The following is a 27,936-nucleotide window of genomic DNA, read 5'->3' on the forward strand; positions in this document are numbered from 1 at the left end:
AAAGCTATAAATAAGGCTCTGATGAACATCTGACAAGGAAGAGCATTACATGTACTATGATTTATATCAGGCATCCTCAAAGTCCGGACTCCGGTCCGTATCCGGACCGAACCACAACTGTCTCTGGACTCTGAGCAAATTATACTTTTCATATGTATTATCTGTTATCTGCGAGATATTGCCGCAACACAACGAGTCAAAATTCTCTGCTATGTCCACTGCAAACAGCGCTCTGCATGTCCGACTGTTCCACTGTCTTGTGTGTGTGTCTGCCCTAGGGATGGGTACCGAGGACCGGTACTAAGTCAATACCGGTACCTGATTGGACGGTATCGGTACACCGTTAAGCCGCTGGACAAACGGTGCTGCTATCGGTATATCTGTTACGTCTACTTCCTTCGTTTAACTTTAAACCATTCTGGTTGGTTGGGAACCCTCATCCCGTGTGATGTATCCGGTTTGAGACCCCTCTGATTGGCCACTGTAAATGCCACTCGTCATCTCTCTCAACAGCGCTCTTATTATTGTTGTGAGACTCCCGCAGGCATGGCGGGCAGAGCGAAGCGATCCAAGGTCTGGGTGCACTTTAAAAAAATGTAGTGGCGATAGTGCAAGGTGCAATCTATGTACTCAATTAGTTGCTTGTAAAGGGGGTGACACAAGCAACTTAATGACGCAGTGCTAGTGCTAATAGTGCTAGCGGGCTTCAGCCGCGCCGTGTGTAAATGTGGCCTGAGCGAAGGCTCGCAGGCAGGTTAGCTGCTGCGAACGGGTAATATGTTTTGTTTACCTGAGTGCAATCTTGCAGGCACATCGTCTTGTCTTTTTTTTGTTTATTAACACTGACAGTGTATTAATGTGAGCTCCTACACCTATAATAATTTGGCCTTTCATTGAATACTTTATAAACCAGTTAAACTTACAGATGTCATTGTGAATTGGAAAACTGTATTTAAATGTTGTTAAAGGTCAACGTTTCAATGTATGGTTCAGCAATTGTTGGTCGTTTACTAGGAATTGACATATTTTAAGCTCAAATACGTTGTTCTATGTTTAAACCTTCAGACACATGTTGACGTGTTTCAGTTCAGCACATCATTTATTTTGTGATGATTTAAAAGTAGAATCCAGAATAATATACGTACTCGCCTTTATCTTTTCGCCATCTTAGCCTTTTGACCAATTTCTTCATATCACAGTTTTGCATGATGTCACTGTAGGACAATGTTTTAACAATCTCTTGTCGAGCTAGGTTGTCAGTTTGAAATGTCTGGATGAAGATGTAAATGATTTACAAATGTTAAAAAATGCCTCTTTTCATCCTCTGTCTGAGGGAAAACCCCAAAAAGCATGATAGGGCGAACCAGGCCCCTTTAAGTTATTATTTATTTGTGTCTGCTTCTGAGAAGCTAGTGTATAAGTTATACAGTTATTTCTGCAATTACAATAGAATTACTGTTTAATCTTCACATCTTGTTTTCATGTCTATAATTTTGAGCACCAAATTATTGAAAAGTATTGATAAGAGTATCGAAAAATACCGATACCGATAAGAAGTACCGGTACCGGTATCGATAAAATCCTGAGGGATCAAGCACAGACACAATAACAATGAAAACTGCATACAGATTACTTTTGTTTTTGCAACCTCGTGTTAAGAATCTTGTTGCAATTGTTTCAAAGTTTGAATGACCGTTATAAACGGACCTTTGTCTCATTTAACTTTTTTTTTGGACCTTTAAGATTTGTATTTGAGTACCCCTGATTTATATGCAAGAGCTTTCTAAATATGATTAAACAGAAAGTTAGCAACGAAAGAGATAGCACTAGAATCACAAAAGGCTAAGAATTGTTTCCTATACATAAAACATTTCTTGAATAAAATATGATTATTTTATGTATTTAAAGAAAAATGACATGCTTTCATAATTTTTCATATTGAACAGCTTTGGTTGCAAAACTTCAACCATTCTCACATTTTGACGTATCAAACATATGTTTTATCAGTCTTTGCCAGCTCTTCATTAAAGCTATTTATCCCAACACATGTTCTTCTATATCTATGCCATCTTTGGGAACTGCCCTACAGTTAAAAGTAACGTTTGAGGGTTTGTCTGGCTGCACATGAGTTGCATTGATTGGTCCATGGGCCAATGTTTGCTAAATGTAACGCTTTAACTATAAATTATGTATACTGAACATAATTGTTTGTCATTCCAAAGGCATGCATACACCTCAAAGAGTATGGGTGTGCTTTTGACACAGACAGCCTTTGGGTTCTATTCACATGTTTCTTACGTTATCAATGCATTTTCTGGGAAAAACGGCCTCCAACTCCCAAATATAGGCTAAATTGTTATTTTTTTGACTTTGATTATGCTGCTCTATGATGTTAAAGGCAGAATGACAAAGATTTTTTTTGTTCGAATTAACCCCTGCTCCCAAGCTCTAAAACACTAGAAGAGTTGACTGCTTTCAGTGTTACAAAGGTCGAATGTTTGTGAAGTTCCAAGATTCCCTCTTGCTTTGCCGCTTGGCATTTTGCTTTGCTATAATTTGTGTTTTTTCCAGTGTGTCCGCCAATTTCCTAGCTTCCTCATGGATATGTGCCTATATTTTGGTTATAAACTCTGAGAAACATCCTAACAAATATATACAAGCAGAGGAAAGGGAGTCTGCTTAGAGACACCGGCGCCACACCCTTCTGATGGGTCATAAGTGATGATTGAGAGGGATTATTATTTTTGTATGAGTATATGGATTTCTGGGGAAATCCTACTCACCCTGCCTTAAATGTTAATGCTATTTCTCCTTGGGCAGTAATAAATGTATTTTTCGGTGGCCGTCGAAGCTGCTAGCAACACTACATGAATTGTACATGTAAATAAAATGAAAGCCTCTTTTTAAAGGTGATTATTTTGGCTGATAAGACCTCTTATGATTGTGTTGCATGCACAGTCTGTGCTGTCATGACATTTTCTTCCCTTTGCTCTTTGTTTTCTTACAGGTTTGTCTGCATCTGTTAGGCGAGACAAATTACAGCTTTTATTGTGCTTATTACTACATGGAGTGGGATGACGTCCAAACTTCAACCTCAGCAGGTACCCAATCATTTATTCAACTGAAAACACATATGTGGGTGTGCAACAGTTGTTATTTCTGTAAGTCAACCTGAACAGCTGCCTTGATCTCATCCACTTTTTTTCCTCGCTCCAGCCGAGCCGTAAAACAGTTCTAAATCATGCCAACAGACATTATTTGGTACAGCACCAGAATCCTGGATCTAATCAGATGCAATGGCGGTGATTAAGAAGTATGTTACCAGGCTAATGACTTCTTGCAATAGTAGAAAAAGTTTAGTCATATAGTAATTTAAAACACCACATCATGGTTTGGAAAATACTTAATCAGGATGTAAAGTAGATAGATAATAGTGAAGTCAGTGGCAAATATTGGTGGTCCATTCAAGAGGGTAAAATTGGGGAAAATGCTGCAACTACTTTACACTAATTGGGGAAAATTGTTTACATATTGGCTGGATTAAATCACATATGCTTAGACGTATGAGATTTAGAAAATAACAGTGTTTCCAGGGTGAGCCGTACACATGTCTTATGAACTCATCAGATGGCTTGCTTGCTAAAATTGTACATCTGGTGAAATGTCACTGTTCAATTGACTTTTTCTTATTTTGACAAAATCCTATTCAAAACCCAGTATTTAAAATGTATTGTGTTGTGAGAGGAGTGTGTTGTTACATCCACACAGTAACATACAGACAAGGCCATGGTCTGGATTCATCATCCGTTTTTAAAAATAGAGAATCTTTCATTATTCAGGAAACATAAGAAGGAGCACTGGGTGTCATGTAGCCTACAAATGCATCTGAAAGCCAGAGGAAACCGGGGGTTTAAAGCCCAATTGAATATTCATGCTACACAATCTGATACCCAGCGTCACTTAACTCCAACTATGGAATACAGTAGATAAAAACTGGATAACAGGACAACTGTTTTCAGCTGCCAAGTGGAATAGAAGGAAAATCCTAATCAGCAAAGCAGGCTACATAAAAGCATGAAGTGGCCCTCGAGCGCCTCAGTAGATCACAAGCAGCTGATATTGAAAATGAACAAAAGATAGCACGAGGACTTCATTTCATACCCGTTTTACGCTAAACCCCCCTTTTCATGCTTCAACCAACATGAGTCCTCTGTTTTCGCAGTGACCACATGTGCCAAGGAATGAGTGGCTTCAGTCTGTTCACATTCCTCACAAGCCACAGTAGAGCAGATGGAAAAATACAACTTATACAACATATGTGACACACTAAACAAAAGATGTTTACTGAGGTATTTCTAACGCATGACAAATCGTGGATTATGCGTGATGTCTGACTTGACGAACAACCGCAAATCTGTGTTTTTGACCTTGTGTTGAAGTATTGTCGGTACAAAATGGCCCTTCTTTGAGCTTTCAGTCTTTAGAACTCAATGCTCAAAGAGGTGTTTTTTCTTGCTATATACAATCTACTCATAACATTCTACCCTGAAAAAGATCTCAATAAATGTGACCTTTTTAAAGGGGCACTTTATGCTTTGTTGGGTTTTCCCTTTCCTGTAGTGTGTTTTTTGGATTTTCTTGTGGTCTGCAAAAGCTAAAATCCCAAAGTTTCTCTCCAACACACTCACCCCCCCCCCCCCCCCCCCCACCTGCTTGAAATGCCTCTATTGGAGTCCTTTGTTTACTAGTAAAGTGACATCACTATATAACACTCATGCTTCTATTGGCTATTGCTGCAACACACCGGCGTAGACTGAAAACTCATCTCTTTCGACTCCACTTCGAGCGATAGAATTACTAACAGAGAATTTATATACTAATAAAGGACTGACTTATCTAAAGCCAGTTGAGTAGCACTTGAAATGTTTTGGCTCTATGAAACCTGATGTACTTATATGATTCTGTTTTCTTCAAGTTTGTGTCTTGTTGGTCGAACGCACTTATTGTAAGTCGCTTTGGATAAAAGCGTCAGCTAAATGCAATGTAATGTAATGTAATGCAAGCGTTTGACCAATCATAACAGAGCCGGCCAGCTAGCCAATCAGAGCCGACTGGGCTCTGGTTTCAGACTGAGGATGAAAAGAGGAGTTGAAGCACAGGCGGTATGTGAACATTATCAAGAACATTAAGGAAAAGCTAGTCAATAATGTTGCAACAAAACTTACACAAGATGATCAGAACAATTGTCTTTTATTGGTTAAGAGGTTTACAACTTTCATTTGACATAACAATGGTAGGTGGGCTGTTTCAGTGCTTTTTACAAGTATGCACAAAGGTGTATGACAAGGAAATATATATATATGTTTTACTCTTTTGTCAATTAGACATTTGCCTCTTGTTTGGGCATGCATTTCGCCTTTTAAAAATGTGGCCTTCTCGATGCACCATCATTGCACGAGAGATCTTTTGCAAGCTTGTGAGGTAGATTCTAAACGGTTTACATTGAACAAACATGCTTAATGGGTCTTAAAACCCTCTTTATAAAAACGTCTCAACCGAGATCTCAGATTTTGTGGTAGTCCTTGCAACACCACTTTTCATTTCAGTGCATCATGGGCAATTGTTTTTTTATTAATTAACATATTTGCCTGAACAACCTTTAACAGATACCCTTTTGCTTTTGTGAAATATAATATATATTGTCGAAAGCCCTAACAGTGGTCCCATGATAACAACTAAATATTGAAGAGTAAAATCAGAACTTAAAAAAACAACATCAAATTGAAATAAAAAAAATGTACGAGTGGTTATAACAGGGTTATTAACAGGATGAGGATGGGAGGGTATAGTTTGGGGTCAGCACAGGATTCGGGTGACTGTGAGAAGGGCTGCGATGCTAGAGAGGACAGGGCGTAGATCTGCAGCCCCGCTACTTGACACACAGTGTTCCCTGTTCTGGCCGATACAGGCTGCATACGCCATGACGTGGGGGATGTAGTTCTGCTCATGGACCCCGTGCAGCAGGTGGGCCAGGGGACCTTTAGCAAACACAGCTACATCCTCTCCTCCATGGGTCTCCATGCTCAGAGGTACAGCGGCCTGGGCCTGGTAGTTGTTATCCTCTGAAAGGCAGAGAAAATATGCAAAGATGTAATTGTTCTTAACTCATGAAGCATAAAGGAAAGATGTCCACCCTTATTCAAAGGTTTGTATTGAGGTTTGACCCTAGTAGCTCTTCTCTGTGAGAGTTTTTCTATGAGTGGTTCAGCGTTTTTTTTTTTATCTCATGCACAAGAACGCTCATGCACGCGGGTGGTGGAATACACAATCCAGTGAATGGTTTTAAATGAATCTACTCATCCACAGGTAGCGGCTGCAAGCCAAGATATTCAGCTATGTGCAAACCAAAGCAGGGGAGAAGATAAATTATATTTAATTAGGATGTAAACAATGCTCAATTTAAAACAGCACAGACCTATTGGCTTAGCAAATGAGGAATGAAATGTATTCACTTTTTTGTCGCTGCATTTGAGTGAGCTGTTTATATCCATACTGCAGTATGGTTTTTATTCATGTATTCTATATCCCTTGTGTTTATTTTATTAACTTTCCTTTTTAATGCCTGTTTTTAAATGCCATTTTATAATGTGTTTTTGCTGTATTTATTCTTAAATGTATTTTATTTTAAATTGTAAAGCACTTTGAATTGCTGTGTAGGGATGGGTACCAAGCCCCGGTATTAAACGGGCCCCGGGGCTGAATTATTAAAGACCGTGTTACCGTTAAGCTCCGACGTTATCTGTCTTTTTATCGGTACTGGAAACATTTAAAAAAGATATGTCATGTGTATTATTGCTACATAAACATTATATTGCAGTCTTAGTGTCGCCAACTCCGTTTCTAACATGCAAAAAGACAAAAAAAATGTGCCTATGATGTATTTTCGATCTTTCCAATCCAGATGAGAGATCTCTCTCCCCCGTCTGTGTGCGAGGGGGCTGGGCAATTTACACACACGCAGCTGCTACATGCGGCAACACACACACGGCGGAGATGGCGGAGAGAACTAAGCGCTCCAAGGTGTTGTTAAACTTCACCCGTCTTGATGTGGACAATGCTCGTTGTCAAAACTGCAATAAGAGTTTAGCATTTAAGGGCGGTAACACAAGCATTTTGTCTAAACATTTAGCAAAAGTGCACCACATTCAGACGGAGGAATGCACCGGTTTCAACTGTCTTTCTACTAGCTCTGTAGCCCCATCCACGAGTAACATTTCCACGTCAGGTGTTATGTATGCTAGCAGCAACACACAGTTGACTAAATTAAACAAACATGGGTCAATGATAAGACGTAACTGAGTTATTTATTTTTGTTAAAGTTTCAGCTATTCTGTTTACAGTTCTGTCATCAGATTATTTAGTACGATTAGTTAAAACATTGTTGTTTCTTTTGATGTGAAATATTATTTATGTAATTTTAAATAAAAAGCAATGTTCATTTTGTTTACAATTTGCTTAGTTAATTTACCTTTTTTTTCTTCTTCAAAATAACTGATAAGAGTACAGTTAAAGGGCCGGATCGATAAGCGGTATCGATAAAAGTAGTAGTACCGTTAAAACCTTAACCTTAAAACCTTAACCTTAAACGGTACCCATCCCTATTGCTGTGTGCTGAAAGGTGCTGTATAAATAAACTTGCCTTGCCTTGCCTTCAACACATTTGTTAAACAATCAGGAGGATACACACAATGTGTTTTGGGAAAACTCATCAGGGGAGAACTAAAGGATGCATCATTAATCTAGGATTAATTAAAAACTTCTGCAATAAGTTATTTTATGTCGAGACAAGATCAGTCATGCTCTTTACCAAAACTGTTTCATTGTCTACCACCCGTACCTCAGGTTGAGAAATGTCTCTTTATTGCAATACATTTCTCCTCATTTGACAGAAAATAGCTTGTGCTATCATAATCGATCTACCTTTGTCAAGCTATTTTGGGGAATAATAAGTGAGATGGATGCACTTTTTCCTCAAAGAAAATGTATTTTCTATAATGTTTCTTTATTGGTTTTACTTACGGTAATCGACAGTGGAGACATTTTCCCTCGCTCCGTTGATAAGTTTGTAACCTGGTCCGTTCCCATATATGATGGAGGTGAAGGGCTTCTGGTCAATATCACTGAGCATCGGGGCCAGACCTGTAGATGCATTAAACCCCATTATCACGACAGAAAAAATAACTCACAGCACTAGTAAACATGTGGTACAACAAAGACATTTATACTACAGAATGTACATCACTATCATAACATACCAAATATGGTGTTTCCTCTTCCTGTGTAACCCCCGAAGTTGAACACGTGAGAATGATCAGCGGTAACCACAGTCATTGTATCATGGACGCTGGTCAGGAGGTCTGCCCGGCCGATGGCTCTGTCCATTTCCACAGTTTCATGCAGCGCCTGCTTGGCTTTGCCCTCGTGGTGTCCATGATCAATGCGTCCTCCTGACAGTGGGACAATTATTTGTTAAGATTCGTAAAGACAGTGACATTTCTAATCCTGTGAGTTTGGATTACAGCTCCATATCTCTTCACAACACTATATTCAACAAAACTTCAAGGATGTGTTTTGAGTCCCTTTTGTTACTATTCTCCTGGCCACATATTCTGTTTCACACCTTATTCACCTGTCTGTTTAAAGGGAAAAGCGGCATGGTGGGACTATGAGCACACACGCAATAGAGCAGTCGTTTATTTTTTTTATTTAAATATCTCCTATCATGCCATCTTTAGGCATATATATTATGGGTGTCAGATATATAAAAATATATAAAAACATGTCTATGATGTGTTTTGCTCAAAATACCAAACAGATCATGCATTTTAGACATCCCTCATATCCCTCTATTTCAGCCCTGTTAGAGACGTTCTGATTCTGTGACTGTAGCTGCTGGCCCCTTTTGAGCAGCAGACACACTGTGAGTTATGTGACGAGCAGGCTGTCTGCTCTGCTCAGATTCAGCTCAATGCTGCCTTGATTACACGCCATCATGTTCCAAACCACTTCAAGGATTATTTCTGAAACAACATGGAGCTCAAATGCTTTTTTTATTGCGGGTTTACTACTGTTGAGATTTGATGGGATATATGTCCTCACTTGTATGTGGTACTGTACTGTTCCATGTGATGTGCAATGTTGTGCTTGTGCCACAGTGAGGCGCAAGGACAAGGGGTATAGGACGCATGCCTGCCTCCTATAGGCTAATCACAGCTCTTGATTGCCACGTGTGTGTGGAACCAGTTCATTCCAGTGGAGGCTGTCCCCGTGAGAGTGATGCGTGCAGCCCTTATAATAAAATATGCCAGGCTTGGCTAAATGGATTACATCTCCGTGTTTTTCTCCGAATGCAACGTTAAGCTGCAGAACTAAGCGTAACTTAACAGGTTATGGGCCCAGGAGTCGTTCGGAAGAAAAGTTTGTCGGTTTCCACCTTGTAGTAGTCGCAACAAACAGCGTGCTAACGGGTTGCTAAGCTAGCAAGGAGAGCAAGCTAGCATCATGGATCAACGAGGAACAAGCAGGTTGCCTCGACTGGCGTTCGACGGAGATGAGACCAAATATGAGATTTGGGAGACCAAAATGTTGGGACATTTCCATTTAATTGGACTAAAACACACGGTCCTGGGAGAACCGAGGACTGAAGCGGAAAGAGCGGCAGACGACAAGAAAAATGCCGACGCGTATGCCGAGATGATTCAACTGTTGGACGACAAGAGCCTCTCATTAGTTATGAGGGATGCTGCCGACGATGGAAGAAAGGCTCTAAACATATTAAGAGAGTATTATGCCGGGAAGGGAAAACCCCGGATAATTAACCTGTACACCATGCTTACATCGCTCCAGAAAGCGGGCGACGAAAGTATTATGGACTACATCATCAGAGCAGAAACAGCCATCACAGCACTGCGAAATGCAGGTGAGACGTTGGGAGATGGTCTACTAGTAGCTATGGTCTTAAAAGGACTGCCTGGGAGTTTTAAGCCATTCGCAATACATGTGGCACATACAAATGATAATATCACATTTGCTGAATTCAAGACTAAGCTACGAAGTTTTGAAGAAACAGAGAAGACAAATGCAGCTGAGTTGGGCGACAGTGTGATGAAGACCCAGGGGAGAACCGGGCGGCGACCCGCCAAGACAAACGCACGTGAACGGTACAAAGAAGACACAGAGATGGTGTGCTTCAAGTGTGGCACCAAAGGTCACCGAGCGAAAGACTGTCGACAGAAGACATGGTGTAGTCGATGCAGAAGCGACACACACAAAGACGCCACATGTAGGCGTAAGGATAAGGACGGTAAGGACAAAAGGGATGGAGCGTGTAAAATCACAGAAGATGATGACGGCGCCGACTTCGCGTTCAAGATGAGGGACGGGGAGCAGCAGCCGGCGAGCGGCATCCAGGAGAAGGGCCTGATGGTGGACACGGGAGCCACATCACATATCATCACCGACGTGACCCAGTTCAAAGATTTCGACAGCACGTTCAGACCAGAAAAGCACAGCGTCGAGTTGGCAGACGGCACCCGATGCAGCGGGGTCGCTCAGAGAAGGGGAAATGCTGAGGTTTCCCTAATCGACAGCGGAGGACGGCGACACAAGGCGACGCTGAGAGACGCTTTATTCATACCGTCGTACCCCCAGAACATCTTCTCGGTAAAGGCGGCGACTACCAGTGGGGCCACGGTTGTCTTTAAAGAAGAGGAAGACGCACTGATAACCAGAGACGGTACCAGATTTGACATTCATGTTTATGGAAAATTGTACTATCTGCATACTGAGGGTGAGTCTAATGACAAATGTAATGCATGTCATGACATTCAGACATGGCATGAGATATTAGGCCACTGTAATTATGACGATGTTCTTAAGTTGCAGAATGTGGTTGAGGGTATGCAGATCAAGGGCAAAGCAGTTAGGCCCGAACATGAGTGTGAGGTGTGTATTCAAGGAAAGTTTGCCCAAACGAGAAATAGAAACCCTGATACCAGAGCAGAGGCTCCCTTACAGATGGTGCACACAGACCTAGCACGTCCTGTAGCCACACAGTCAGCAGATGGTTACAAATATGCGCTGTCGTTCACTGACGATTACTCGAGCGCAGTGTTCGTATATTTTCTGAAAAAGAAAAGCGACACAGTACAAGCTACGGAAAAGTTCCTAGCAGATATATCCCCTTATGGGAAAGTGATGTGCATGCGATCAGATAACGGAACGGAGTATACATGCAATGATTTCCAAACACTGATGAGGAAAAATAAAATCAGACATGAAACGTCAGCTCCGTATTCCCCGCACCAGAACGGGACTGCTAAGAGGGGTTGGCGTACTCTATTGGAGATGGGCAGGTGCATGCTAGTTGAAAGCAAGCTACCAAAACAGCTATGGCACTATGCAATACAAACAGCAGCGGTGGTACGTAACAGATGCTTTAATAGGCGTACAGGGCAGACCCCTTACCAGCTGCTGACAGGCAAGAAGGCTAATGTATCTAACATGCAGAAATTTGGGTCTGTATGCTACATGTACAAACAGGATAAGGGTAAACTGGATTCCAGGTTTGACCAGGGGTGTTTTGTGGGATATGACAAAAACAGCCCGGCGTATTTGGTATATAATCCAGATACTAATAAAGTACACAAACACAGGCTAGTGAAGTTTGTGAGCAGGGCAGCTGTAGAGAAACAGACACAGACAGGAGAGACAGACCCAAATGATGGCTATGGCCATATGAGACAGCCTAGGACTAGCGAGACCACGCAAGAGGTCAATAGGAGAGCGGAGAATGCTCAAGAGCCAAGTGTGCGGAGTAGAAGTACACATAGTGGTGGTCCAGGTGCAGTTATGAGGCCAAATGGCCATAACCAAACACAACAGAGTGTGACAGGTGATGAACCTGAGACTAGGAGGTATCCAACTAGAGAAAGGAGGAAACCTAGTCACTTAGATGACTTCGTAGATGAAGACAGTGATAGTGATGGGGTTCATACCACTGTAGACTACTGCTACAGAGCGGTATATGGTGTTCCACAGACTTTTGGGGAGGCTATGAGGTCGGCTAACTCAAAAGAGTGGGTAAAAGCCATGGATGAGGAGGTCCACTCATTAAATGAGAACAAAACATTTACCCCAACAACCCTGCCAATAGGCAAGAAAACAGTGGGGGGTAAATGGGTTTACTCCATCAAGAGCAATGTAGAGGGAAGAGACAAATACAAAGCACGGTTTGTGGCCAAGGGTTACAGCCAGGTAATGGGAATAGACTATGGGGAGATGTTTTCACCCACAGCAAACCTAACGAGTGTAAGGGTGGTGTTACAGAAAGCAGCGCAGGAGGACCTGCTCCTACACCAGATGGACGTGAAAACAGCGTATTTGCACGCTCCCATAGACTATGATATATATATCAATCCACCAGAGGGTTATGAAGAGAAGGATGATGGTCTAGTGTATAAGCTAGAAAAATCACTTTATGGTCTCAAACAATCAGGGCGAAATTGGAATAGAGTCTTGCACGATTGTTTAACTGAAAACGAATACACACAAAATCCAGCCGACCACTGTGTTTATGCCAAAGAGTCAAAAGACAAAAAGGCGATCATAATCATATGGGTCGATGACTTGATCATTGCAGCCAGCAATGAGAAGATTTTGAGAGAGGTGAAAGAGATGCTCGCAGGAAAGTTTCAAATGAAAGATCTAGGCAGACTCAAACATTTTCTGGGTATCGATTTCAGCCAATCTGATGGATGTGTAACCATGTCACAGGAAAAGTACACTAACAAGATACTACAGCGTTTTAATATGGAAAACTGTAGAACCAGAGAAACGCCCTGTGAACCAAAACTAGAATATACTGAGGATGCAGTAAAAATGAATGATGTCAGGATGTACAGGGAGGCTGTAGGAAGCCTTATATACCTAACCACTTGTACCAGACCAGACTTAAGCTTTGTGGTAAGCAGGTTATCACAGTATTTTGCTGAGCCTACAGAAGAGCAGTGGGTTACTGTGAAACATGTTCTAAGATACGAAGAAAGAGAAAGAGTTAAGTTTCAAAAGAAACAACAGTGAGAAGCTAGGTATACAGGCCTACAGTGATGCTGACTGGGCGTCTGATGTCAGCGACAGGCGCAGTACCACAGGATACTGTGTGAGTCTTAGTAAGAACAGCTGTCTAGTTTCATGGAAAACTAGAAAACAGCCCACAGTAGCGCTCTCCACATGTGAGTCGGAGTACATGGCACTGGCTTCAACCATACAGGAGTGTCTATACCTAGAACAGTTACTAGAAGGTATAGATAACTACAAGTACACACAAACTGTAGTACATGAGGATAATCAGGGAACGATTGCTCTCGCCAAAAACCCTGTAAACAGACAGGAGTAAGCACGTGGACATAAAGTACCACTTTATCAGATCCACTGTGAGTGAGGGGAGAGTCATTCTGATGTATTGTCCTACAGATGATATGGTTGCTGATATAATGACGAAACCTGCAACTAAATTGAAACTGAAGAGGTTTGGTGCAATTATTTTTGGAGTTCTAAATGTGTAACAAGAGACAGGGGTTCACATTCATTCTGTATTTTTTTCTGATGTTTTTGTTTTGTTTTTCTTGTTTAAGATTATAACAACCTGAGAACAAGTGGGGGTGTTGAGATTTGATGGGATATATGTCCTCACTTGTATGTGGTACTGTACTGTTCCATGTGATGTGCAATGTTGTGCTTGTGCCTAGTGCTGCGTACCGGTACGCCGAACCGGTACTGGACTTGTAAAAAGTTTCGGTTCAAGTCCGGTTAAAACCGGAACGTCGGGAACCGGTACTTACGTATATTCTCCTTTTTGTTCTAAACCATCTAAAACCTTCCATAGATCGAGAAATTTGCGCTGAGAAAAGACGAAAACCATTGTTTTGGCTTCTGATATGGCGGCCATTACTGAACTCACGAAGTCTCGCAAAATATCGCAACTGCTCGCGAGATCTGTGTGACGTCAAGGGAAGCTGGCTTAGACATAGTGGACACTGACAGCGTGGGATGCTGGTTGCCATATATGGTAGTGTAGCTAAGCTAACTCCTTTGTATGTATGGTGATATAGTGTCTGCCGAAAGAGCAACACTTCACCCAGACAATGTCAATATGCTGTTGTTCTTGAACAAGAACACATAGACTTGTACTCTTGCATATTGAGTCTTGTATGTACATCATTATGTATGTAGTTGTGTTGTGTAGTTAGTAACACATGTAGAATTCTAGAAAAGACATGGTGTAGACACAAGTTGGAAGGGGGCACAATAAACCTGACGAGTTTGAATTTGAGTTGATAATGAGTTTATTTTCAATTGATAATCAGCTCACAATAAGTTCACTTTAGTTACTCACACAACTTGACACAAGTCCGGACTTATAAGTCCGGACCTGAACCTGAACCTCTGGACTTGAGTCCGGACCTGAACCTGAATGTGAGTCCAGGTACACAGCACTACTTGTGCCACAGTGAGGCGCAAGGACAAGGGGTATAGGATGCATGCCTGCCTCCTATAGGCTAATCACAGCTCTTGATTGCCACGTGTGTGTGGAACCAGTTCATTCCAGTGGAGGCTGTCCCCGTGAGAGTGATGCGTGCAGCCCTTATAATAAAATATGCCAGGCTTGGCTAAATGGATTACATCTCCGTGTTTTTCTCCGAATGCAACGTTAAGCTGCAGAACTAAGCGTAACTTAACATCTACCTTTTTTTATTTCCTGCTTTTTTACACATACTCTCTGCAGTACAGGTTAGCTCTGAGTGTTAGCGATGCTTGCTAATGTAAAAAAAGACCATATTACGTGCAAAACACGTTGCACATTGTTTCTGATAGCGACGTTTCTGACAGGGCCGTGGGTGTAAAGCCATTTATATTACGCCATATCAGACACAAATCTGGATCAGCTCCGTTGTACCCCCGTTTTTAAAGATGTGGAGAAAAATAGTTTTATTTTCTGACACTTTGTGAGTTCCCTGACACACCGGGAACACATATTTATGTATAAAAGACATCAAAAAGTGAATTTTGCATAATGGGAGACCTTTAACTTACTATAGAAGTCAGCCCAATATGATTAAAAGTCATAAGAGGGAATATGCTGATTGTTGGGAAAATACTCAATGTACTCTTCCAATATCAGAGTAGCACATGATAATAAAGGCCCTGCATAGCTGTGTACGTAACAGGCAGTGGCGAACCGTCAGGGCCTTCAAGGTATTCAGAGAATACCCTGATAACTCAGATAAAAAAAATACATTTATCGATTTAATTATATAAATACAATTAAATAAAATGTAATAAAATGTAAATACATTTTATAAATGAGAATCGTATCTATGTTGTTGATCTGTAATAAAAAGTGTTACGTTGATTTGTTTGTCCTTCTCGGACCTTGCACTATGCATTTTAGAAAAGAAATGCAACCAATCAGATCTGTTTCTGCATCTGTGGGTATTCTGTATCCTTGATAGAAGGCCCTGGTCGTTGAAATGAATGAGAGCGAACACTCTGACAGTTTGATCAACCAATCATATATTGATTTGTAGCCAATGGGCGTATTCTTTTGAAGTTTCCCACAGGAATATAGGATGGGACGTAACAATTCATTTTCTGTTTTATTCGTTTTAACGTTGACATGGCAACAGGTGAAGAAGATGTTGTTGCGGAATTATTGTCGGTTCCTTTTTCAAGACGACTATTCACTGAAAAGACGGACATTGTAAAAAAAGGGCGCCCAACGCCTGAAAATCTGGAGCTGAATCAAGTTGCTAAAGGCTATGTTCGCCATTTCCAGGCTAGCAACTGGGAAATATACCCGTGGCTTACGGGCTCAGTTAGTCACAAAAGGCTCTACTGCTGGGAGTGCTTGCTTTTTGGGACCGAAAAGGGGGCATGGAATTGGAAAGGCTACGATAATCTGAGCTGTTTAACCAAGGCTGCGCAAAAACACCAAAACACAGCAGGGCATCTTAAGGCAACGGTCACCATGAAGACTTTTGGAGACACAAGGATTGATCTACGTAGAGAAATGATCATTCACAACGAAAAGGTGAACAAAAATCGGGAGATTTTCAAACGTCTGATCCACTGTGTGATTTTCCTTGGGAAACAGGAGTTACCTTTCAGGGGCCATGATGAGAGCAGAGAATCTGCCAATCGAGGTAATTACCTGGAGCTGCTTACATTCATAGCAGAATATGATCCAGACTTGCACTACCATTTGTCCACTTCTAAGGTGTTCATTGGAACCTCGAGTCAAATACAGAACGACTTGATAAGTGCTGTGGCCGAAGTGATGGGTGAGACCATCAAAGAGGAAATAAATAAAGCACCCTTCGTAGCTTTAATGCTGGATGAAACAACGGATGTCAGCAATGCTGCACAGTTATCGTTTGTTCTTCAGTTTGTAACAGACAGTGGCGTAAAAGAGAGGTTCGTCAAATTTGAGGATGTGACAGGGAAGAAAGGGGCAGAGGATGTAGCAGCCATGGCCCTCGGTTTCTTGGAAGAACATGGATGCATGGACAAACTTGTAGGCCAGTGCTATGACGGTGTTGCCGTTATGGCATCGGGGCTGAACGGAGTCCAAGCCAAGGTCAAGGAAAAGATCCCACAGGCACTTTTCATACACTGTTATGCACATGCCCTTAATTTGGTTTTATCTCAAGGTGTAGTTAAAATTAAAGAATGCAGAATTCTCTTCTCACACCTTTCTGGCCTGGCTGCGTTCTTTTCTAGATCGCCAAGACGAACGCAGCTGCTTGATTAAATATGCCAGAAGCGACTGCCACGGGTGGCACCAACCAGGTGGAATTTTGCATCAAGATTGGTGTGCACTGTCTTTGAAAAGAAGGATGCTCTTAAGGATCTGTTTGACTACATAGTTGAACACCACAAGGAATTTAATGATGCTGCCATTCTCAGTGCTGATGGCTACCTATCAAACCTGGGCAACTTTGAATTTGGATTTTTCCTTTCAACTTTTAACGAGGTATTTGCGCATGCAGATGTGCTCTTCGACATCTTACAGAACAAGTCATTCGACATGCAGTTTTGTCTGACAAGGGTGGAAGAGTTTTGCATTTGCATTGAAGGGCAGAGGGATCGTTTTGGTCAAATATATGATGAGACTGTGCAGGACACCGGCCTGCCAACTGGACGGAGAGCCCACGGAGATTCTCGCTCACACTACAAGAAGCTGCACAATGGCATTCTTGAGAACATTTTAAATCAGGTGCAAAATCGGTTTAAAGATCACGAAAAATTGTCATTCCTTTCTCTTCTGGACCCTAAACAGTTCACCAGCTTTAACATCAACTTCCCTGAAACTGCATTCGCAAGCCTCACAGAGAGCTACGGACCGCACTTTGACTTGCCTCGGCTGAAAACAGAACTGTCTGTGATGTATTGTATGACAGATTTTCAGGGAAAGAACCCATCTTACCTCCTTTTCTTTTTCCAACGAAAATAACTTTGTGACAGCATGCATCAACTATATGCACTGATATGTCTGGTTGTGACGATCCCCGTCACCACTGCATCTGTGGAAAGGAAATGTTCCGCCCTCAAACGGATAAAAACATATGCACGGAACAGAACAGGACAATCCCGACTTAGCTTCCATGGCTATTGAAAGGCAACTTCTTTTGGATCTGAAAAGTAGTGATCAGCTTTATGACCGGGTGATCGAAAAAGTCATCCAAAAGGACAGGAGGATGGATTTTGTCTTTAAGTGATGATGACCATTGGTGAGTGAGACTACTTTTTATTTGCTGGTTATGCATCTCGTTGAGCTGGTTGCATTTTGTTTCCACACACTTTTTGATGAATGGTTCGTTAATGTCTGTCTTGAGTGTAGTATGCGTTGTTGTGCATTTAAATCTGACAAGAGCGGCTGCGGCGGCTGCTGCTGCGGCGTGCGTGGTGGGGGGGGTCAGGGGCGGGGGCGGGGGGGGCGTTTGTGTGTACAGAAGGTCCAGTTGTGATAGACACGCTTCGCCACTGGTAACAGGATGTATGATTACCTAGAAGAGCGTCAGGACACACTGTTTTAGGCATATGATAGCTATGTGACAATGATTAACATAATGATTCAACCTCTATGGAGATAGACATATGACAAGCATGATCATTTCTGACGTGGGTGTTACCTAATCAACTAAACATTGTATACTGCTTTCAACCGGTATTCCTGCATCTTGTGACTGTGTAACTCCCTCTCTTGTATGTAAGCATGTGAAGGACACTGTTCTGGGAACTAGTTATACCAAATGCTCTGTATGTGATGACTACAGTACTTCCATTCTTTCAAGAATAATGAATACATGTATCCTGATATTGAAACTCAAGCCGGTGACGAGTGATATTTTTCTAACACCGATCATAGGTTTCTCTTTACTCAAAATGTTTCAATTTCAGAGGGATGCCTCCACACAGCTCTCATCAGGATGTCAGCTGAGCCGGCGGCTCTCATGAATCACAGTTAAAATAAAGGCAACATTGTAGAGGAATGGAAGTGCGTTTGGGCAGTGTTATTATAAGTAACGTTCATAAGCACAATGCAGGGCGATGGCCATTGGCTAGCCACACACAACCAAACTCAACAAACTCTCCACAAAACAGTAAAGACTGAGCACAACTTTAATTCTCTGCTCCGGTACTCATTACTCCACTTAAAGGAGCCAAAAAGCTTATTTAGCATTGTTTATTTTTTTTATTTTTTTCACTTATTGTAAACGTTGCACACATTTGTAATTGGTTATCACTTCAGGCAATTGTCACCTAAAGGTATTTAGTCCACTTGTTGTACGTGGGGTTTGGATCACTGATACCTCATTCACACCAACGGTGTTTCAGGGCCGGTTCGGAGCTGGAGCTTGAAAAGCACCGGGTTTCCCTCTTCACACCACAGCGGAGCAGCCTCTTAGCTCCGGAATCCGGTTCGTTTCAAGCACCAAAAAATTGTCCAGCTAGAGCAAAAGCTCCGCATACGTCACGCTTACGTCATGGCGGGGGCAGGGGCGGGATCAACTCCTGAACAACAACAAAAAGCCGGCGTTTTATCCAGTTTGTACACAACGATGGAGAAACTTAACAAGCAGCAGTGGTCCACTGAAGAGACCAGCTACCTACTGGGAATCTGCTCTTCTGAAGAGGTACAGAGGAAGCTGGAGCACAATCAGCCATTGTTGTTGTTGTCGGTGTCAGCTGTGAGGGGTTTCCGCGCGGTTTGGCTTTATGAAGCAGGCACGCAAACGGTTACGTCATGACGCAAATGATGACGCAATGACGCAGCACCAGTCGGACTCTGGGCAGTGTGAAAAGAACCGGAGCTAAACCGAAGAACCGGTTCTGAACCTGAAAAGCTCTAGCACGGAGCTTGAGCCGGAGTTGCGTTGGTGTGAATGAGGTAAAAGAGGATGAGCTGACTCGGATATTTTCAGTTTATCATATAGTGCTGCTGTATTTATGGTTTGTTTTATTTCTTTATTAAACATCATAGAACAAGAACTTCAGCACAGACTTTTTCACAACGTGTAGAAGTGATGAGCCTAGTTTAGCTAGTGGCTAACTACACCACTGTATCCAACATAGCAATTAGTTGTGACTATATTTATTCTCTGAATGTCAAAGCTAGATTGAGAAGTTCAAATCATAGCCTCAAGTCTCCCCTCCATACACTGACCGTTCATTCTGCAATCAGGGCATGGTTTCTCAGATTGTAAATTCCGGAAGGCCCCTTTAGAAATCCGTGTAAAAAAGGTGTGGGCACCCTCTTTTACCATCCTTCAGATAATCCGACAATTACTCTGTCTGAAACATACTGACCCTCTTTATCCTCTCTCAGGCTGCCAGAACAATCACTATCATACTTGCAGGTGTTTAACTGTAACCAAGCTTCTTTCAACAGATTCAACCAAGGAAAAATAGCGATCAACAACCATCCTGTGCCTTCTATATCTAATATTGTGCTAACATTGGCCATTCAGACATTTCTCAGCTTCAATGTCGATGTTCATATAACCAGACCACCATGTTCTTTTGCTCCTGCATTCACTGCCAAGAATAAACAGCAACAGATGTTTTAAACCACAAACTACCATATTTCAATTTCTTTTTTTATATAGTTCATCAGTGCTGTTTTACATCTCAGTGTATTTCCTGCCTTTCGACGTTTTATGGCTTTTATGTTTTTCATTTCTATTCCAAGTAGGTGCCACTGAATGTCATATTTTATTAACTGCTGCAAAATACTTTCCTTTGAAGGCACAAGTAAACATTGGCAGCAGGGTTAGACTTGGAACATAGCAACTACACCAACTTTAATCACTGATGCTTCATTGAAACTTGCTACATTGTGAACACAACATGGTCTGGTAGCCAATATAAAATAAGTACAAAATAATTTGATGTTGAATATTTTTGGTCAAAATAAATAAGTCTGTTTTTGTTTTTGAATAAAGAAAATGGGAAAAAAAGACTCCCGAAATTGGAATGCATAATGCACCTCAGGAGAAACTTCACAGATATTTTTCCATTCTCATTCATTACTCCTAAACATGTTATACTTTTATTTGGTCGGCCTTAGTGAGTATGTGGACAATTCAGAGGGTTGATGACTGGGTCTCCATCCCCTAACTGCATCGTGTACATTTCTCAAAGATATTGAAGTGATTATTTCGTATATATTGTTTGTTGTGCTTTTATTTATGTTTTAATGTGTGCATATGTATAAATGTGTCTATCGATTGTGTATAGGTATATACATATTTGTATACATATTTTTATATATATTTGTATTTTGTATTCGGGATTGTGTGAAACGGTATTTCGATCTCTCTGTCTGTACACACAAACTGAAAGATTGACAATAAAGTTGACTTTGACAGTGGCTCTGAGGTAGAGTGGTCGCCTACCAATCAGACGGTTGATGGTTTGGAAATGGTTTCTTTCATAATCCTAATAAAAAACATTGGGTACTAGCAACTGTATCAGAAGTCCTACTGGCCTTAAAATCTATTTTGTTTCCAAAAGAAACTGGCCCGTAATAAAGTCACGAGACCAGTCTGATAGATCTTTTGGAAACTGGTCCCAAAATAAATGTAGACAGTCCAATTTCACCACAAACTCACCCTCGACAAGCAGGTAAAATCCCCTAGGGTTCTTCCTCAGGATCTTGATGGCCACCTCCACCATTTCTGTCAGCGAGGGATCAGTCTCAGTGTTCCTCTCCAAGTCGTAAGGCAGATCCGCAGGTTCAAAAAGACCTTAAAAAACATCAAGCACAGTGCAGGAAATAAGCCTACAGAAAACACTTTCTCTGTTCTGAACTTCAAGGAGAGTTTTATAATGAAGCTAGGACTAAAAACTCACCCAATAAGTAATTCACGTTGCTAGGGTTCAGTGATAAGAGCTGCTTCTTGTTCCACACATAATAGCCTTTCTGCACAAAGACACAAATGTACAGCACAACAGTGTGTGTCTTAACACTGCAGTCACTTTGAACTCCTGAATATGTAAATGTAATTGGGAAGATAAAAGAGAGAGCAGAGAAATGAAAGGAGCAAAGAGAGGAAAGAGGAGGAGAAATGTACTTTATCCTTCATTCTGTCAGTCCACTCCTCCACCAGGTTTCTTCCGTCTTTTCGTGTGCCGCTGTGCTTCAAAACGTTGGGGTACTCTACATCTGACTTGTTTTTGGGGAACATGTACTTTCTCCCTCCACCCATGATCACCTAGAAAGTGGCAAGAAAAGAATAAGAAAATAAACATCGTTGTCATTACTGTTCTATAGTTGGCTCAAATGACTACCATGGTTGTCAGATTATGTTAATTGTAGCTAGCTATTTAATTAAACTAGAGTTAATCCTTTCACTCAAGTATGATAAAAGAAAATGTTTACGTGCTTGGAGATATTTGGTTACATTTATACATTATTGAAGTTATGTATTTGATTTGGTTTGTCTATTTGAAATATTCGCTGGGTTGTTGGAGTGTAAACTTCTCCAAATCCAGCACAATTGCTAAAGCTAAACCGCTATTGCTACACCGCTACTGCTAAACCGCTTACACTCTGATATAGTAAGATACAGGGCCAGCTCTTCAATATTGGGGAAATAACTGTTACTACACAATGGAAAGTGCTAGTTTATGTTTTTTCTTTTTTTTCTATAACTCCGAAAAAGGGTCAAAAGTCCAATGTTGGTGATTGTCAAAGTGTCAACAAAGGTTCTCAATAGACCCCAATGAATTGAAAATCATAATCTGAAACCCAGAAGGCTCTCTGACATACTAATAGGATAAGCTGATAAAAGTTGTGTATCAGGGTTTATACTCTTGACTTACATCGATGTTGGGAATGTTTTCAAAGAGTTGTCTGGCGATATCCTTGCAGCCGTCCCTCAGAGCTTCAGCTGGCATCTCATTGTCGGAGTACCAGTCTCTGTCCACGCTGTGGGCGTAAGAAGCGCTGGGAGTCGCATGGTTGACACGGGTCGTTGTCACTATTCCCACGGACTTGCCTGCAGTGGACACACACACACACACACACACACACACACACACACACACACACACACACACACACACACACACACACATAGGCAGCTGTGAATTAAGGCTGAGAACGTTTTTGATTAAACAACATGTTCAGGCCTAGATGAATTCCCTCTTTTTGTTTCCCTGAGCAAGGTTTCTTCGCTGCAATGGAGGGATAGTAACACAAAGACAGAGTTTCATATCTAAATAACTGTAACTTTGGATATAGCTCAGTTGATTTTCTAGTCCTGTAGCTTCATATTAGCTTTGGTTAAAACTGAAATGCACATTTGCATTGAACAAGGAGTGACAATTGTGTCTTCCATCCCGTACAGGAAGCAATCCCTTCACAGCCAGTAGAGGACAATAACAACCTACAACTATTTTTGTTGTGGTTATAAATCTTCTGGATGAAAAGAAGTCAAACTTTAAAAGCAAAACCAGCAGAGGACAATCTAACTAAATGACCTGATGGAAATCACTTTTCAAATTTCCTTTTCAATCTCTGCCAGAGGTCAGCTGCTGCCTGCTTTATTTCCAGAGCAATAATTGGATTTCTTATTATCTGTGACCTCCCCACCCACACACACCCTGACCCTCACCCAGTACCCCCTACACCCTCTGAAAAACCATCAGTCCTTTCCTTCTTTGTGTTGCGCTTTGACTTGTTTTGTCTCATGGTTTTTGAAACAGATTGAATAACACCATGCTGTGTCCTTGGAGGGGGAAATCAGAGGTCATTCATTTGGGACTCTTTGAGATGTGGCTCTTTATTGGGTTTTGGCTACAACCTTTGATTAATTATTGAGATTTATAAACACTTGTGTAAATGGTTTTTTAACAATTCTAAACAAAAAGTACTTTTTCAAGTTTACAATATTTTGACTTCCTGATTAAGACTTAAAGCTGTACTGCTTGTTTTATGTTTTATTTAACGGTAATATGCTATGAAAATAAAGGCATTTCAGTTATATTATAAGAGATTGACTAGGGGATTTCTTGGTATTTTTTGCCTACATGTATCTTTATCTGAAAAAGCCCATTAAACAACTCTATTTGAGTCAAAACATTTCTAACCCTACACCAACTTGAAATCTAAATCAAGGATGCAGACACATCAAAACTAAAACTAAAACTAAATCCTAATACAACTTTATTTCAAGGGGCAATCAGATGGACAGTGTCTCTTTAATACATGAGAAAAAGCTCTTTGGGTTAAGTTTTTTCCACAGCAGGATAACTCTGGTTCAAAGGATGAACAGCTGAAAGGGGAACGAGCATAGTTGAAAAACATGTTTTAGGGCAATCACTTTCAAGAGCACTTCAAAGACTTAGCTTTGAGCGATTAAGTAGCCTTAGTGAGTATTCCCATTTCCAACTTCCCATTAACACAGCATTCAACTACAACCAGATCCTCGGACATTAGACGCATAATTGGTTGCAAACATGAAAAATTCCCAGAAGAAATAAAAAATAAAAAAGTAAGTGTTATGTTTATTTGGTGTCACTCTACCTGCTTCCTTCGCCCATCTGAGGATGGAGGTGACCTCGTTGCCCTGTGTGGTGTTGCACTGGGTTCGGACAGCAGCTGCACTCACGCCCACCGTGCCCTCGTTGGCCTTCACCCCGCAGAGGTACGCTGTGGCGGTGCCAGCACTGTCTGGCACCTGGGCGTTAGTGTTGTATGTCTGCAGAGTACCAGGACATCACATGTGGTCAGAATTCATATAACAGGGACGTTTATAGTCTTTCTAGGATCATTGTCTACAGACTTGTTAGTGTGTTTGTGTAATTTGTTAAGCCATGACACTAACTGCACAGGTGATTTTCCAATAATAGCAATATGTTAAAATACTTTACTAAAAAGTAAAGCTTGGGATATTCTAATTGTAAGCAAATCCCATGAAAGAACCCAACACCAACATCTTATCAATCCATCTCTTAGCCTTTGTATAGGTTACACACACACACACACACACACACACACACACACACACACACATACACACACACACACACACACACGCACACGCACACGCACACACAGTCTTTTTAGCTGCCTAGCAATACTCATCATAGCACTTTTTATAACAACAGGAAGGATGTGTTGTCTCTAGATAAAAAATAACTTGCCTTTTTGCTGTTCTGGCTATTTGCATGGCGTATTGGCAAAGGCACAAAAGCAATTCCACCAAATGTTCCAAAGAAATGTGTGAGGTCCTATTTTTTTTTCCATTTTACATCAGCAGCAGAAAAATGTGCCTCACATGAAGTCTTTGATTCTAGATTCACCATGAATTACTTTTTACACAGCAGGTACCATTATAAATCACACCAATTAAAATATTTGATTTGACTTGAGTCCAACTCTTTAATGTTTGGAAAAATCCACAAACCCTGTTTTTCTCTGTATTAAACAAATGGGGTTAGTCAACTGTAATATTGCACACATTTCTGTTTATTTAAGTTGCAGGGTTGGTTTCCCGGTAGTATTCACATAGGAGGCATTATTTTGCACCTATGTTACCTGATGTTACTAATTGAAAGTAACTTTTTTATCATGATAAATCAGTAACAAGGAAAAACATGTTTAATTTCAGAACTTGCCTAAGTCGGCTATGTGTGGTATATCTATTTACATTGGTGTCTCATTAATGGTTTTTTATAATATTTATTGGACAAGGGAGGTCTATAATCTAATACAGGCATGCACTGTCCAGACAGCACTCGTTAGTAAGATTGTTTTGTATCTTGGCAGTAAAAAAAACATGTAATATTGCTAGACTCTGGTATATAATAATAAAACTACTTTATGATTTCTGGCCTTCCTCATAAAATCTGTAGCATTCGATGTGACACACTGTATGACCTTGTTTAAAGTCATAGGCCTTGACAGGAAACCATTAATGGCCATAAGATCAATACATTGCGTCATATTGAAACTATATAGTAATAAAACATGATCAGACCTTGGCCAAAGACACAAAAGGGAACTTGTCCATCTCCAGCTGCGTCTCCTCTCCGCTCTGTCCGTTCAGCTGACCCTTCAGGATTCGAGCAGCCGTCACCGTGGGAATGCCCATCCCTAAACACCAAAAGCAGGTCCAGTGTTAGATATTTCTCACGGCGGGAAGGAAAGCAACAGCACATGAGAAACTTCAACACTTTTCCTCCCCTGCTGTCCTCAGCTTGCAACACATGTGGGGCGGTTGTTTTCTTTGACATTTTAGAAAAAGCTGGCTGCTGTTAGGCAAAACATTTTCTCAGATACAAATTTCTTTAAAAACAGATCCAAGAAAACAAAGCAGACACTGTTAAAAGAAATACACTAAATATTCAATGTATTATAACTTGGAATGACCCTTACTTTTGTTAAAAACTGAGGAACTGTTTAACATAATAACTGCCAAGTGTTGATCTCATCTTGTGGAAACAACACGAGTTTTGCTTTGCTCTCAGAAAGAAAAACAAATTGTTTCCATTCGTCTATGATCACTTCAAATCATTTTGAAGACTGCCATGCATTATCAAAGCCTACACGTCACATAACCCGTGGTTAAACAGACGAAACGGTTTATTGTGCAATTTTGGATCCCGTTTCTTAAATTTTCAGAAGAAGATCATGTCTGGGAAACAGTTTATAGTAAGTCATAAATTGTATAGTTAGTCGTACATTCCCTGTTATGTGTTTCCAACTTTTGTTTGTTTCCCAAGACGCTGCCTGTTATTCTCTAACTACGCAAACATGACCGTGAATGCATCCATGCGCAAGAATGTGATGTTGTTCTTATAGTCCAAACATAGCAGATAAAGGATGAAAGTTGTTTTTCTCCGACCAAACCACTCAGAGTAGAGGGTCAATCACTGCTGCCCAATCTGACTGTCAAAATAGGCCGCACTGATCAATATAATCAAGATTATGTTAGTGTATTGCTTAATTCTTATCTTAAATGTTTTCAGAAACATGTACTCAAAAGCTGTAAAAGGAGAAATATTTTGAGCCGGCCACAATATAAAAAAACAGACATAGTTGCCCACTGACTGCAGCAAACTTCCTTATTTTTGCAGTAACTACTTCAAAAGCAGCGAATTACATTTGGATTGAGAATACCCGGCCATGATTGGTTTTATTTTGCACAATGAAATCTTGCAAATGCCAGATGGAGCAATTACAGGTTGACAGTTTCAGCAATTATGACAACAAGTGGCTTTTTAATAAAGCTACAAACTGCAGTGTTATTATCACCCGATAAAAATGCCAAAAGGGAAAGTTTGTCTTTACTGATGAGTTTATCGCAATTTAAATTCTTCTGCAGTAAGGTTACCTTCTGCCTTTGGGAAGATAATTAGCATGACATTAGTCAGGATGGAAACACATCGATAATGTGGCTTACCATCTCCGAGGAAGAGGATTAGATTCATCGCTTTGTTTGTATTGAGACTTTGTAGTGACAGAGCATCTTTCAGGGTCCGCTGGGCCCACATGTTCCAAAACTTGGGATCCTTCTCATGTTCTGTGTAAGGAAATAATCAGTCTCATTAGCTTTACATAGAAAATCAGGAGAAAACAAATCCATGTTATGATATATTTATTGCAATTTCCCACAGCCCAAGTTAATGTCTTCATGTTTCTTGTTTGAAGATATTTTGTTAAAATGTAAAATGCATGATGAAGAAAAGGCTCAGAACTTTACATCAGGCTTAAACCAGCAAATGTTTTGACGTCTTTTCTTAAATGGGACAAATTCTATTTTGACTACCAACTTATCAATTAAAGAGACCCTTTTGTGCTCATTTTCAGGTTAATATTAGTATTTTGTGCCTCCACTGCAGGGGTGTCAAACTCAAGGCCCGGGGGCCAAATCCGGCCCGTGACATCATTTTCTGTGGCCCCACAAGAGCTTGTAAAGAATATAATATGTTTATTACACGGTTACATGAGGATTTACAGAAGCACGTTGGCCATAAACTGCATGTCCCACAATTTTTCTCAGAATTTGACTTTTTTTCTTCTAAATATGCCTTTTTTCTTGACTCTTTTTTTAAAATGTCACTTCCTTTTTTTTAAATATTACTTCCTTTTTTTTCAAACGTCACTTCTGTTTTTGGATTTTGACTTTTTTTCCAGCTTTTCTTTTTAAATCATTTAGTGACATTCTCACTGAAGAGACTTGCAATTTTTTTCCACAGACATCTGCTTTCAGACGTAGTTAATTATGAAGTTATTACCCTATCAGATAATAATCCAATGCAGAGGCAATAATGTAATATAATACATTATTTTATATATATATATTT

At 40.7% G+C, this 27,936-nt stretch overlaps 1 protein-coding gene across 1 annotated transcript in view; it reads right to left on the reverse strand.

The window, feature by feature from the left end:
* Positions 1–5,231: 5,231 nt before the first annotated feature.
* The window catches only part of alpl (alkaline phosphatase, biomineralization associated), a 27,898-nt gene continuing 5,193 nt past the window's right edge, over positions 5,232–27,936 (reverse strand). Inside the window, exons 3-12 of the mRNA XM_079682670.1 lie at positions 27,033–27,152; positions 25,608–25,723; positions 24,152–24,326; positions 22,447–22,622; positions 21,696–21,836; positions 21,475–21,544; positions 21,234–21,368; positions 8,316–8,507; positions 8,080–8,199; positions 5,232–6,122 (exon numbers count right to left, since the gene is read on the reverse strand). Coding sequence (XP_079538796.1) covers positions 5,857–6,122; positions 8,080–8,199; positions 8,316–8,507; positions 21,234–21,368; positions 21,475–21,544; positions 21,696–21,836; positions 22,447–22,622; positions 24,152–24,326; positions 25,608–25,723; positions 27,033–27,152 — 1,511 coding nt within the window. The 3' untranslated portion in view covers positions 5,232–5,856. The remainder of the gene's footprint in view (positions 6,123–8,079; positions 8,200–8,315; positions 8,508–21,233; positions 21,369–21,474; positions 21,545–21,695; positions 21,837–22,446; positions 22,623–24,151; positions 24,327–25,607; positions 25,724–27,032; positions 27,153–27,936) is intronic.

Source organism: Notothenia rossii (assembly GCF_949606895.1).
Source record: "Notothenia rossii genome assembly, chromosome: 5".
NCBI classification, from domain to species: Eukaryota; Metazoa; Chordata; class Actinopteri; order Perciformes; family Nototheniidae; genus Notothenia; species Notothenia rossii.